Here is a 13,364-nt window from a genome sequence, read left to right as displayed (position 1 = left end):
CCAAAATTGAAACTCAGGGCCTTCAGGCAACATTAGAGGAAGGTTGTCCTGCACTTTTATGTATGAAGGGCAGCAGGTTATTGGTCCAAAGGATGGGGGTTTGAATACCTCTACACCACTAGCTATGTGAGCTCACCCTCGGAGGTTACTTAGCCTCTCTGGGGTCATAATTCCTACCCAGTAGGGATCTTGTGATGATTTTGTTTAAAATAAAAGTGTTTGTTAAGCCTTTGGAAAAAGAGCCTCATCTGTAATGGGCATTAATAATGGTGTCTGCTTTAATTATTGTGACTATTACTTAAGGAACTCTCTAGTTTGATACTGGAGTGTCAGTGTGGTACTCACACCAAGGGAGCAAAGCAGGCAGCCGGGAGATGCCCCTCCCTCCGCAGAGGAGAGCTACTCAGGGCGCCATGCCTCTGTGTCAGGGGGTTTAAGGGAAGGGCTGCCATGCCTGGTCCAGTTTTAGGGAACCCCGGCTGTGTCACTTCCTGTAAAGTGCCCGGTGGCCCACCAGGGAGGCAGGTGTATGAGCCCAGCCAGGATGGCTCATCTCAGATTTCACGGCAGTGTCCAGGGATAGGGTGGCTGTCCCCCAGTGAGCCCCGCTCTCCTGTCTTGCGTTAGCAAGTGTCCGTCAGACCGTGCGTGGTGAGCAGCAGCGAGCTGCGTGTTGAGTGGCAGCCAAGCGCTCTGCAGTGCCCTCCTTGTCCCCGAGGCAGGCAGACCACCCCAGCTGGCACCGCCTTGTCCCCTCCGCGACATCTTCCGTGGCGTACTGTGACCCTACCAACCTCAGCTTCATAGTATCCATAGAGCTGGGCACTGGCTCCCTTCACGAGACTCTGCAGGTGGGCAGTCCCACCAGCAGTGACCAGGGACCAGGGTTCCCCAGCCTGTAAGTCCCACCAGTGACCCATGTCCACCCGCTGCAGACCCTTCCAGCTGCATGCCTGATTGTCTCAACACCAGCTCTTGACCCTCCCTGACATCAAACTGGTTTGGTATGTTAATGTAAAAACCATGAAGTCGTTTAATGGGAATCCATGGCAATTTGTCAATATAATGTAATAACGAGGGGAAATTGAGGGCTGGTGCTCAGGGTAATTTTCTCCGCATCTGCCAGCTTTTCTCATGTGCCTGAGGCCTGGGGGTGGGGACAGAAAGATCTGAGGATAGGAGTGACTTTTAATTTCACCTGGGGCCATAAATCGATGTACATTTATTATTCAGCCAGCGCTAGCATGTCCCTGGGTAATTCTGTAGCACGTGCGGTGTCAGAATGGTTTGAAATTTGTCCTCATTAGGAAGCAAAGGATGCCTTTTTTTGCAAGCGTAAGCAGGCGGGTGTCCATATCCCCCACTGGCTGTCACCCAGCTTATGCAAAGGGACAGTGCTGGTCTTGGGGGGAACGGGGGAGTTGGATTTTCAGACAGGGCCTGCGCCTGGTGTGAGTGACGACGGTTCGCTGTGACCTAGAATTGCACCTAGCCGTGTCTCTATAAGGAGTAAAAGTAAAGTAGGACATGCCAAGTGGTACTGCAACAAAATGTATTTCTATAAAAGGTGTTCCTGTGAGCTCCACCATGAATACCAACACTCTGAGATGAGGCTGTGGGAACAGTGGGGCGGGGGCAGCGAGGATGGGGGGACAGAGGCGTTGTTGGAAACTGCGGCTGGCCGGCTGGAAGCAAGGCGGCTCCGTTTCAGGGGCCAGTGGGAATCGTTCCGCAGCCGAATCCGACTTGCAGTGTTAACTCTCAGCCCCACCTCTGTTCTCTTACGGTGGGCGTGACGGTGGATGTCTGAGTCTGTCTGGCTGCTACGAGAAATGATCTTAGCCTGGGTGGCTTAGCCATCCGACATTTATTTCTGCTCAGTGTCTCTTTGTTGGCGTTCCCACTGAGATCCCCGAGTGTCCCTAAAGCCAGTGTTTTGAACTCTGCATCTGGCAGATTGCTGGCCTCCATTGTGTTTGTTTTTTTTCTGGAGTTTTGTTCTGTTCTTTCATTTGGTATATGTTTCTTTGTCTCCTCATTTTGGCTGCCTCCCTGTGTTTGTTTCTGCATCAGGTAGCACCGCTGTGTGCCTCCGTCTTGGCAGGCTGGTCTTATGCAGTAGGTGACCCGTGGGCTCAGTGGCACAGCCTCCCTGGTCACCTGAGCCGGGTGTACCAGGCATGTCCCTTGTGCGGACTGTGTGTGCCCATCTGTTGTAGTTGAGCCTCGGATGCTGTTGGTGAGTCAGGTGGTGGGGTTGACTCTCAGGCTGACCGGCTGTAAGGACTGGTCACGACCATCGCATTAGAACATAGGGTTCGCCCCAGCAGGGTCTGCTGCCTGCTCAGACCTCCCTTTGGGTGTGTCGATTGCGGAGCTAATTGGGTGGTGCTCTGTTGGGGTCCGAAACCAGACGCCTAGTGTGTTGGTTCTGGGGCTTCTTGGGAGGGCCTCCAGGGTAGGCCAAGATCAGGGGCTGCTGCTGACTGGCCTGGGCCACCCAGTAGGAGCTACAAAGCAATCAGTGCTGCAAAGCAACCAGTAGCTGCCTGTGCTAAGCCTGGGGGCTGCTCAGCAGAAGGCACGGGCACCCTGAGGCCTGTCACCACCTGCTGCCTACCCACTGAAAGACCCACGGGCAGTATGTGAGTTGGGTGAGGTGGGGTCTCAGAGTGTCCCCAGGGTGGGGTAAGTGGTGTTCACCAGGTTCACGCAGGTTCAGAATTGCCCCTGGTGCTGAGCCTGGGGCCACTCGCCAAAAGGCACAGGGCACGCTGTGGCCAGCTGTCGCCTGCCTGGGGACCGTGGACCTTTGAGAGTTTTTAAGGTCAACTGCCTGCTGCTGAAAGAGCCTCTGGGGGGTGTGAGTTGGTTGGGCGGGGTCTCAGGGCGCCATCAGGGCGCAGCCAGTGGAATTCACCAGGCTAGTACAGATTCAGATTGGCCGTGCTGGGGGCGGGCTCAACACAGCGACAGTGGCGGCTGCCCCTCCAGCCCTGGCCCAGAAGACACATAATTCAGTTTCTCCCTGTATGTCTCTGGCACCCCCCTCTACCAGTTACTGTCCCTTCGCTGAAGCCCACGGTGGGTGCCTGTGAGCAAGTGAGTCTGTGCGCCGGCCCTTTAAGAGGACCCCTGTTTCCAGCAGCCTTTTGTCTCACCTGGACGGATGGAATCCCTGCTGACTTTCACAGCCAGCTGTTGTGGGGGCTCCTCTTCCCAGCACGGGTGCTTCGGGTGGGGCGTAGTCCAGTGGGGCCGAGAACCCTTGCTCTTCAGGGGGCCATCTGCAGCTGAGACTTCCGTCCTGATTCTCAACCACAACACATGGGCGTGGGGCCAGCTCATTTCATGTTTCTGCCCCTCCTACCAATCTCTTTTTATCCTTAGTTGCATATAAGATTTCTGTTTGGCTAGTCTTCAGATGGTTCTCCACGTTGACTGTTCTATAATTTAGTTGTAATTTTTATGTGGTCATGGGAGGAGGTGGGCACAGTGTTTACCTACTCTGTCATCTTGATCAGGATTTCAAACACTGATTTCTCACAGTTCTGGAGGCTGGGCATTCTGAGGTCGAGGTGCCCACAGATTTGGTGTCTGGTGAGAGCACTGTTCCTGCCTTGCAGATGGCCGCCTTCTTGCTGTGTCCTCACAGGGCGGAGAAGACAGTCCTTTCTCTTGTGTCCGTTCGTGCAAGGGCACTAATCTTGTTCATGAGGGCCCCATCCTCATGTTTTTTGCATCTCAACTGCCCATCTCCATTGAGAACCTAAATAAAAAAGCCTGATGTCAACCGGACGCATGTATATCGAGTTAGAGAAAAACCTTTCCTGGGGAGGGCTGGGCACTGGTCACTGGACTAACACTACTGATACCTGCAGTAACAGGTGCGTCTCAAAAACACTGTTGACAAAATACGCCAGGCACAACTGTATGATACTATGTGATTCCATTTACAAAAAAAAAAAAGACTAAATTAATCCCTGGTCATTGAAGTCAGTGGTTGCAGGGGGTGGAAAAGGGTCATGAAGGAACTTTCTGCATTCATGGAGGTGTTCTCTGTTCAGTTATGGGAGTGGTTGAATGAGTGTTGCCATTGACAGAACCCATCAAATTGAATGTCTAAAACCCATACATTTTATCATGTGTGAATAATTATACTTCAATTAAAAAGCATGTAATAATTTAAAAAACCCTAATCCGTAGATTCCATTTGGAGGCTGTGTTTGTTAGTCAATCCTGATGAATTTTAGTCCTGAATTGATTGCTGAATTACAGGTCTGATGTCTTTGCTAAACTTTTTTTTTGACCACCTGTCAGGTCATAATCTCTGTGCTCCTGCCCTGCAATTGTCTAGAACACTTTCCGGCCAGCTCAGAGGGAATCACTAGCTTGTTTCTCAATCAGCACTGTCTAATAAAACTTTCTGTGATGATGGCATATTCCAAATCTGCACTCTCCAATATGATAACCAATAGCCATCTGTGGCTACTGAGTACTTGAACTGTGACCAGTCAAATGAGGAACTGAGTTTTCAATTTTATTAATTTTAAATTTAAATAGCCATAAATGCATTTGAATGTGAAAGGTGCTATATTAAAAAAAAAAAAAAAAAAGATCAGGGATGGGGATGGATTCCAGTCAGGGACTGCTTCACTGAGAAGGAGATATTTGAACAGACATGTGACAGAGGTGAGGAGGTGAGAGGGACCAGCATGAGCAAAGGTGTAAGGTAGGAGTGTGCGCATCGCGTGTGAAGAACGGGGGAGCCAGGATGGCTGGAGCAGCGTGAGAGAAGGGGGGACTGGTAAAGGTGAGGCAGAGGGTCAGCTTCGTCGAGTTGGTTGGCTGGGCTTGGCTTTGCTGAGAGGAGCTGGCAAAGACCACCACTTTATCCGAGTACGTCAGGTCATGGGAACTGGTCACCAGGCCACCAGTCTTTGTGCGGGGCTGTGCGGGGCCCTGCATCCTCCTGGAGAAAGGCTGATCGAGGCCTGGATCACACTGACCAAGTCTCCTGAGCTGGGTACAATGGCTGATACCAAGCGTCAGTACAAGGGGCCTCCCAGATCAGGTTTGCTCAGCTCTCCCCAATTGCCTTTGAATCCTAACATTAGCCTTGTGACTTTCACCACGTTCCAGCCTAAAGAATTAGGAGTCGACAGTGTCAAGCTGCCAAGGTAGAGGAGGGTGATGATTTCAAACCCTGAGCTCTGCCACTGTCTCTGCTGTCTTTGGGGGAGCCACCTGCTCTTTATGACCACCATTGTGTCTGGTACCTTGGAGCATGACTGTGGCTGGGAGGGTCTGTCAACCCAGGACCCTTCTGGCTTTTGCAGAATTTCAGCCTTGTCCTCACTGATGTCCTGCTTCCCTCCAGAGTTCTCGGGACACAGCTGGTGCTCAAGAGCACCCTCTCTGGGTAGTGTTTCTTCCCATCCTGACGTTCGTTCCCACATCCCGTTTGATCATTGGCAATCCATCAGCGTAGGCCTCTGCTCCCATCCCCCACCACTCCAGGGACGCCTTACTCAGGAAGGTTTGCGGCCTTATGGCGCTGACGTGCACAGTGCGTTAAGATGACAAGTGGCTGTATGGATAGACATTTCTGCATCTTCCATAAAACTGCTTGTAAAGGTCCGGGTTGGTTATGATTTCGTCGTCCTTCTGTGCAGGGTGGTAGTTCATGCCACACACATTTTTTATGGCCATGCACCGAAGTGAGTGAGAAAGGAGCTCTCTGTCGGTGAGCTCACAGGACAGGGACACGAGGAAGGAAACAAGGGCAAGGATGCGTCCCAGGCCCCGTGAGGACAGGTCCAGTGGGCGTGGAGTAAAGTGTCAGTTCTTAGAGCGAGTTGTCAGGAAACGCGCAGCAGAGGAGGAAACACGTGAGGTACATCTGTGAAAAGGAGCGTTGACCCGCCCAGAGGGCAGAAAATTCATGCCACTCGAGTCAGCCCGTCAGGTCTGTGTTCCACCCCTGACCCTCTAAGCCTGGAGCTCTGGGTGAGGCCTTGAGATGGCACAACCTGTCCTCTCAGACTTCAGGAGGGTGACCCTGGGGACAGCGTGGGTGGCAGAAATAATCCAGGGACAGGGAAAACCTAGATCTGGCATATTGGCGTCTCCACGGTGACCATAGCGTTCCCCCCTGACCCAGCCTTCCGAAGCGCTGTCAGGACAAGCGGCAAAGTGGCACCACTCGAAGTGGAACCGAGCAGGATCGTTGCAGGGCTGGACCTATAGGATGGCGCGGGCTGCAGAAGAGCCGCCTTGGGCGGCCTCCCCGGAATCTGGGCCTGAAGGGGGCAGGGCTGCCCGGGAGGCAGGCAGGAAATGTGGGTAATGACTGGAGCAGAGCAAGGACAACCTGATGCCCTGGGGATGGACTGGAGCCACATCTGCCCCCATCGCCTCACCCTTGATGGCGTGGGTTCCTTTGGCCGTGAGCTGCACACGTGAGCCTCAGGACGCAGAGAAGCTGGAGGGGGTCCAGCAGGAGCTGAGGGAGATGGGGGCCATCTGCTGGCCTCCCTGGGGGAGCCAGTGGATTAGCAGCACACGCATGGCTGCAGCAGCACCTGGTGCCCTGCAGGTGGCGCCCTGCACCTTCCCGTCTACCTTCTCAATCTCAAGCAGAAGTCTCTGGGGCCAAGAGTGACTCAGAACCACCTAGGAAAGGAATTCTGGGAAAGTAGTTCCGGCTGATTGCTGTGCACACAGCACACAGCCACCAGGGTTGGAAGGGCTGCTCTTTTCTCCATTTGACAGAGGTGGAAGTGGAGGAGTAGAGAGGGAGGTTCAGTGACTTGCCCAGAGTCACACAGCTGTTCAGTGAGCCTTCTGCTTTGCTACCTTTAAGAGCTACTCAGTGCTTCTGCTTTATGACATCAGTAACCCCCTCCCCTGTCCCTGCAGGAATTGGACCTCAGAGCCACCCAGGCCATGGGGAGCTTCTCTAAGATGAAGCTTCTAAGGTGAAGGATGGGTTTATCTCTTGATAAACCATTCTGAGTCCCAGTCATGGCACTTATACTTCTCTGCATTTCACCATGCTTGCTAATAAGTTCCCTACGTTCTCTTATAGAGTGTTTCCCGTGCTTAGTCTGGGGCTTACCGTGAGCACCCAGTGTGGCCGTTTGGTGGAATAAGTGAGTGCCTGCACCGTGTGTTGGACTCTGACAACAGTTGCTACCTGTTGCCCATCAGCTGCTTGCCAGGGGCTGTAGGTGTCACACTGCCCCTTTCAGAAAAGGGGATTGAGATTTGAGAGCTTGGGTTTTAGCGATGGGTTGTAGACATCCCCGCGGGCTCATCACTGCCGTTTGTCAACAAGCCCCAGCAGCACAGCTTCCTGGATTCGCAGACCCAGGAGAGGACCGCCAGAGTCGTCTTCTCGAGCTGCATTTGGGGGTGGGGGCACCTCGACCCCAACTCCCTGGGACCTAGATGGGACGAACACAGACTTTATCCACCTCTGGAAATTCAGAGATGAGGGCTTTGCAAACTGAGTGAGTGAGTGGAGCCAGAAAGGTGTGGCGTGACCACAGTCAGAATTCAGCCTCCGAATTTGGGGCCTCAAAGTGCTTAGTTGAACGCCTCGGTCTCCCAACTTCAGCTTTCTGAACCACATTGCCACCTGGGACTGTGTTGGTCTGCGATTCCCGGGTCTCCCATTGCCCCTGTGGCTGCCTCTCCCCGAGGCTGCCGAGAGCCTGCACAGAGGGAGTTCGGTTCAGGGTCCTCCCGCCGTGGCCGCCACTGTGTGACCTCATGGACCGCAGGGGCCAGGCTTGACACAGGCCGTACTGATCATTTGAGGAGGTAAAATTTCATAAGGTGATTATTTTTAAAAACTTTAAAATTTGAAGTAATTTTAGATGTATAAGAGAGTACAAGGCATTATAGCCTCGAGTTCCCGAATACTCTCTATCCAGCCTCCCCTAATGTTTCACATCTCATATAGACAGCCAGGGTACACTTACGCCAACTACAAGGTCGACAGCACTGTTAACACAACCCTGGACTCTGATTCCCCAGCTTTCCACCGAGGGGCCTTTTCTCTGCAGGATCCAGGCCAGGATGCCATGCTGCCCTTGGTCCCCACCTCGCCTCCGTCTCCAGCCCACGAGTTTCTCGGTTGTTCCTTGTCTTTCGTGACCTAGACGTGTGTCAGAAGTAGTACTCAGGTTTTGTTGTTAATCCTCACCCAAGAATATTTCTTCCATTGATTTTGAGAGAGAGAGAGAGAGAGAGAGAGAGAGAGAGAGAGAAACATCGATGTGAGAGAGAGACATCGATTGGTTGCCTCCTACACAACCCTGACCGGGGCTGGGGATCAAACCTACAACCCAGGTATGCGCCCTTGACAGGGAATCGAACCTGCGACCCTCCAGTATGCAGACTGACGCTGTAACCACAAAGCCACAGTAGCCAGGGCAGTACTCAGATATTGTGTAGACTTTCCCTCAATATGGTTTTGCTTAATGCATTTTCACGATTAAGCTGAGGTTAAGGATTTTTAGGTAGAACACCAAGAGATGTTCTTCTCGCCATGTCATATCAGGAGGCACACGATCTTAGCATCATTTGTTAATGATCATTTCGATCTTGATCATAGCTAAGATCACTTGCTGGGTTCTCCACTGTAAAGTTACTGTCTCCCCTTTCCATACCCTATTTGTTAGAGACCAGTTATGAGTCCAGCCCACGCTCAAGAGAGGGGGGAATTAAGTTGTGTCTCCCAGAGGAAAGAGTTGCAAAAGATGTGTGGATGTATGTGAAAACCACCACTGTTCAGGATGGTGAGGGAGACGTCTTTGGTACCATGCGGATATCTTGTTTCCAGTGAGGTGACTTTTCTAATGACTTACTCAGTTTTGAGCTCCAGGGAGCAGGCTGTCATCCCTCTTCCCAACTTTCTGTCACCAGGTTAGTGAATTTGAATAATAAAATGCTTAAGGAATCCAGTCTCTTTGCGTATGGATGATGCTCTGTCAGATTTCTGCTGGCAGCTGCATTTTCATATTGGAGAATCTGGAGGCTGTGTCTCCTGGGAGTGAGGGGGAGCTGAGCCTGAGCCTCGTGGGCCGAAGGTCAGGAGCTAGTGGTGCTCTCTCTTGCATGTGACTCGCTCATTTGCTTGCAAAGATAAGGTAACAACTTATAGGAAGTGCTAAGATGACGTCAATAGCAAACTATTTTTAGATGCCTTTTTTCCCACCTTGAGGGCTATTGTTGAATTTCTAATTGCCTCCTGTGAATTTAAGGGGAAAATATGGTTATAAGTAGCTCCACTGATACTTGACTCTATGGTTAATTCAGCTGGCTCTATGCTGAAGTGTTCTTAGGCTTACATGTTACAAAATTCTTAATCAGCCGCTTTTTAAATTACCTATGAAGAGCTACATGGAAGGCCCTGGGTTTAGTGTTCTGACCAACTGTTATTGATCAATGATTGCCAGTCGTTTTGGCAGAATAGTGCAAAGGGGGTCTCCTATAGGGAAAGAAATAATAGGTTCCTAAGGAAATATAAGTCAGGATTGTCTGTTTTTGATCCTCTTTTCCAGTTCCCAGTGACACAGGTAACTGGGATCCGAAAACAGGCAATATGCCTCCTCCCGGTGGCAGCATACCCAACTGATTGGTTGTTCTGGGAACAAAGCTGATCTTTAAAGCAAGTGCTTTGCAGATGATCTGCTCTAGTGGGTGAACTGTTGAAATCTGGACCTTTCTTTTCTAGGATGATTTCCTGTTCAGCGTCTCCATTCTAAGTGGGATCCTTTGCAGCATCCTGGCCGTGTTGAAGTTCATGCTGGGGAAGGTTCTGACCAGCAGGGCACTCATCACAGATGGTGAGTAGGGCCAGTGCGCCTGGCCTCCGAGGGCTGAGGTCGCCATGAGGGAAGAGGCTGTGTGTGTCACCTGTAGTTGCTTGTCTTGCAGAAGAGGTCAACAGCCTGGAACTGGGTCTCACCAGCCTGGCCTCCCCAGGCTGCTGAACGATTCGCAGGCTCCCGTCATCGGGCAGGTGGCTTGTGCGCTGGGACTGTATACACTTCATGGATCACCTCCGCCCTGACCTCCTAACAGGGTGGACGGGGCTCCCCAGCCTTTTAACCACGAAGCAGAGGGCTTCCCGGGGTCTCCGGCTTCATGTGCAGTGCTCCCGATAAAAAGTAAATGTCTTGCCCTGGCCAGTTTGGCTCAGCAGTTAGAGCGTCGGCCTGCGGACCAGAGAGTCCCGGGTTCAGTTCCTTCTAAGGGCATGTACCTTGGTTGCAGTTTGTCCCTGGCCCTGGTTGGGTTGTGTGGGTGGCAGCCACTCGATGTGTCCCTTTTACGTCAATGTTTCTCTCTCTCTCTGTCTTTCTCTCTCTCCCTCCCACTCTATCTGAACAAAAAACAAATGGAAAAAATGTCCTCGGGTGAGGATAAAAAAAAAAGTGAATGTCTCCTCCGGAATCTATAAAAGTTTTCTTTGTGGATTCTCCGTGCTCATTTTCCCCTCCAGCTGGTGAGACGCTTCCCTGGGAGTTCCGGGTGCAGTTACCGGGCCTTGCTGGGGAAGTGATCCATGTGTTCTCTGCTGAAAACCCAAACCAGGTGGAAGGGCCCCTCTGTGCCCCTGGGGGTCAAGGGGCACTTCCTACATGGCCTTTAGGGGACAGAGAAGGAGGTGTGAAAGCAGGAAAAATGCATTTCAGTTTGTAAACTAGTTCTGGTGTGTAAACAAGAAATTTCACAAACGGATCACCTGGCCATGTTCTTTTTTCTCATTCTTGAGCTTGTGCTGTTGCCAGGGGGTCAGGAGTAGAGATGAGCCTGTGCACCCTGGGGTGACAGGTCAAAGGGTAAAAGCTTATGGTTTGGTGTGTGTGTCTGCACAAAATAGAGGAGAAATCATTGGATTTCTCTTTTAAGAACCACTCACACCCGCAGCCCCCAGCCCCTGAGCTGCTCTCCTCTGGGACCCCTGAGTGCAGGCAGCCGGCCGGGCCTTGGTTCTGCTGTGGGGCAAAGGGTCGTGCGGAGGGCCCTTCTCTCCCAACTGACAAAGCCTGTTCGGATTTTAACCCCTCGTCCTGTGCTGATGCCCCGCTGTGCGTGGATCTAGGTTTTGCACAGTAGGGCAGGAAGTCACAGTGGTATTTGCAGAGTTGCCACCTCGCAGCCCTGGGAGAGCGTGTGTGTTTACTTTGAACAGACCTGACGAAGCTGGGCTCACGTGAGCTCACGTCCTGACCGCAAAGCCAGGGAGCCCAGATGCCTGTCCGTCGACCCTACCACTGGCCGCATCAGAAGGCTTGTGGTGGTTTGTAGAAACAGATTCCAGGCCTCAGCCCTGGCGATTGGTTCTGGGTCTGAGGTGGGTCCTGTCCCTGTGATGACACTGAGCTTGGTGCTGCCTCCATGGCCGGCCTGAGCCAGGGAAGGTGACCGAGCAGTGTCCCAGCTGCCACCTTGACCAGCAGAACCTGCTGCCTGCTTCTGCCCTTGCACACCTTCCTCTCTGTGCTACGGAGGCCGTGTGCTTGCAGCAAAGCAACACGTTCCCAATAGTAAAAGCTGTTTAAAACAGTGCAGGGCTTGGTGCTGGGATCGAGGCCTCTGGTCCCTGCTCGGCTCTCAGGCAGCGAGCAGGCCCCTCTGAGAGCACCCGGCGGCCCAGCCCGGCTGATGCTGCAGTAACACCGACCCACAGGTTTTGCAGTTTTTAAAATTTTTAATTTATCTTTATTGTTGAAAGTATTACAGATGTCCCCTTTTATTCTCACCATTGACACCCCCTCCCCCACACCTTCACCACACTATTGTCTGTGTCCATTGGTTTTGCATATTCGCTCTTTGGTTAACCTCTCCCCCACCACCATGTGTTGGGGGACTGTATAAACTTCATGAATCACCTCCGCCCTGACCTCCTAACAGGGTGGACGGGGCTCCCCAGCCTTTTAACCACGAAGCACAGAGGGCTTCCTGGGGTCTCCGACTTCATGTGCATTGCTCCCAGTAAAAAGTAAATGTCTTGCCCTGGCCAGTTTGGCTCAGCAGTTAGAGCGTCAGCCTGCGGACCAGAGAGACCGGGTTCGGTTCCCGCTAAGGACATGTACCTCGGTTGCAGTTTGTCCCTGGCTCTGGTTGGGTTGTGCGGGTGACAGCCACTCGATGTGTCCCTTTCACATCGATGTTTCTCTCTCTCTTCCTCTCTCTCCCTCCCACTCTATGTGAACAACAAAAAAAAAAAAATGGAAAAAATGTGCTCTGGTGAGGATAAAAAAAAAGTTCCACTGTTCCTGGTCCCTTGATCTATTTTGTTTGTCAGTTTATTTTGTTCATTAGATTCCACATTTAAGTGAAACCATATGGTATCTGTCTTTCTCTGACTGGCTTATTTCACTTAGCAAAACACTCTCCAGGTCCTTCCAGGCTGTCTCGAAGGGTAGGAGAGCCTTTTCTACAGAGTTCCTGGTACTAATGCAGAGCCAGGATTTCCTCCTTCAGGTGACTGCCCTTTTTCTATGAAGAGTCCTGCCTGGCCCCGCAAAAGGGGTTGCAACTTAGTTGAATAAAACTCCTCCGGTATGAAGGGATGACTCTTTCTACAGGGCCTGGTCTGAAGAGCTGTGACTTGGTCCCCTGAGAGCGATGCAAGCCTGCCTGAGCCCACGGCTGGGCGGGCCTCCCGGCAGCACGGATGTCTCCGCGGTTTGCATCAAGCTGGCCTTCATATAGAGGGTGCTCTTTCCTCTCTGGGGCAATCCCAGAATCCAGGGAGAAGTGTTCATTCTCTGTCATTTTTGTGGTCTTGTGTTTTTTAATCTGGAAAAGACGATGCCCCCTTTCCTCGGGTTCTGCAGCACAGGGCGCTTGAGGTGGGAGCTGAAGGCTGAGGGTGTTAACCGGGCGCTGGGGTGTGGGTCCAGCCACCTTCGGGGCGTTGCTTCGAGGGTCACAGCTCTGCCTCGGCCCTGTAGGACTGAACAGAGCAGAGGCCTGGTGCACCTTGGTTTCTCTAGCCCTGCATTCTGTGCCTCCCTGTCACGTGTCTTTGCCTGGAATGTGGGTGACAGGGTCAGCAGCTGGGCAGGCTGCAGGGGCCCGCACAGCTCTCTGGGCTCCCAGCAGGGGACTCTAAGGAACGGCTCCTCTCCGGGACCTGGGTGGGCTCTAAGGTCACAAGGCCCTCTGGCTTAGAGCCTCTGCCCCTTGTCAGACACAGAAGTGCTCTCCAGAATCCGAGGGTGGGCCCAGCAGTCAGACCCTCCCACCCCTGTCCGTGGGCTTGACCTTCTCAGGTGGGTGGTTCTGCATGACGGTGGGCAGCTCTCCCAGACGAAGTTTCTCTTCGGGCTCCTCTCTCC

At 52.4% G+C, this 13,364-nt stretch overlaps 1 protein-coding gene across 1 annotated transcript in view; it reads left to right on the top strand.

Annotated features, from left to right (window-relative positions):
• TMEM163 (transmembrane protein 163) overlaps positions 1-13,364 on the top strand; it is a 249,137-nt gene that overhangs the window by 223,065 nt on the left and 12,708 nt on the right. Inside the window, exon 6 of the mRNA XM_036254421.1 lies at positions 9,746-9,857. Within this exon, the coding sequence (XP_036110314.1) occupies positions 9,746-9,857 (112 nt within the window). The remainder of the gene's footprint in view (positions 1-9,745; positions 9,858-13,364) is intronic.

The sequence above is a fragment of the Molossus molossus genome, unplaced genomic scaffold, assembly GCF_014108415.1.
Source record: "Molossus molossus isolate mMolMol1 unplaced genomic scaffold, mMolMol1.p scaffold_m16_p_11, whole genome shotgun sequence".
NCBI lineage: Eukaryota > Metazoa > Chordata > Mammalia > Chiroptera > Molossidae > Molossus > Molossus molossus.
The sequence above is the reverse complement of the archived record's forward strand: the minus strand, read 5'-3'. Positions and strand labels throughout refer to the sequence as shown.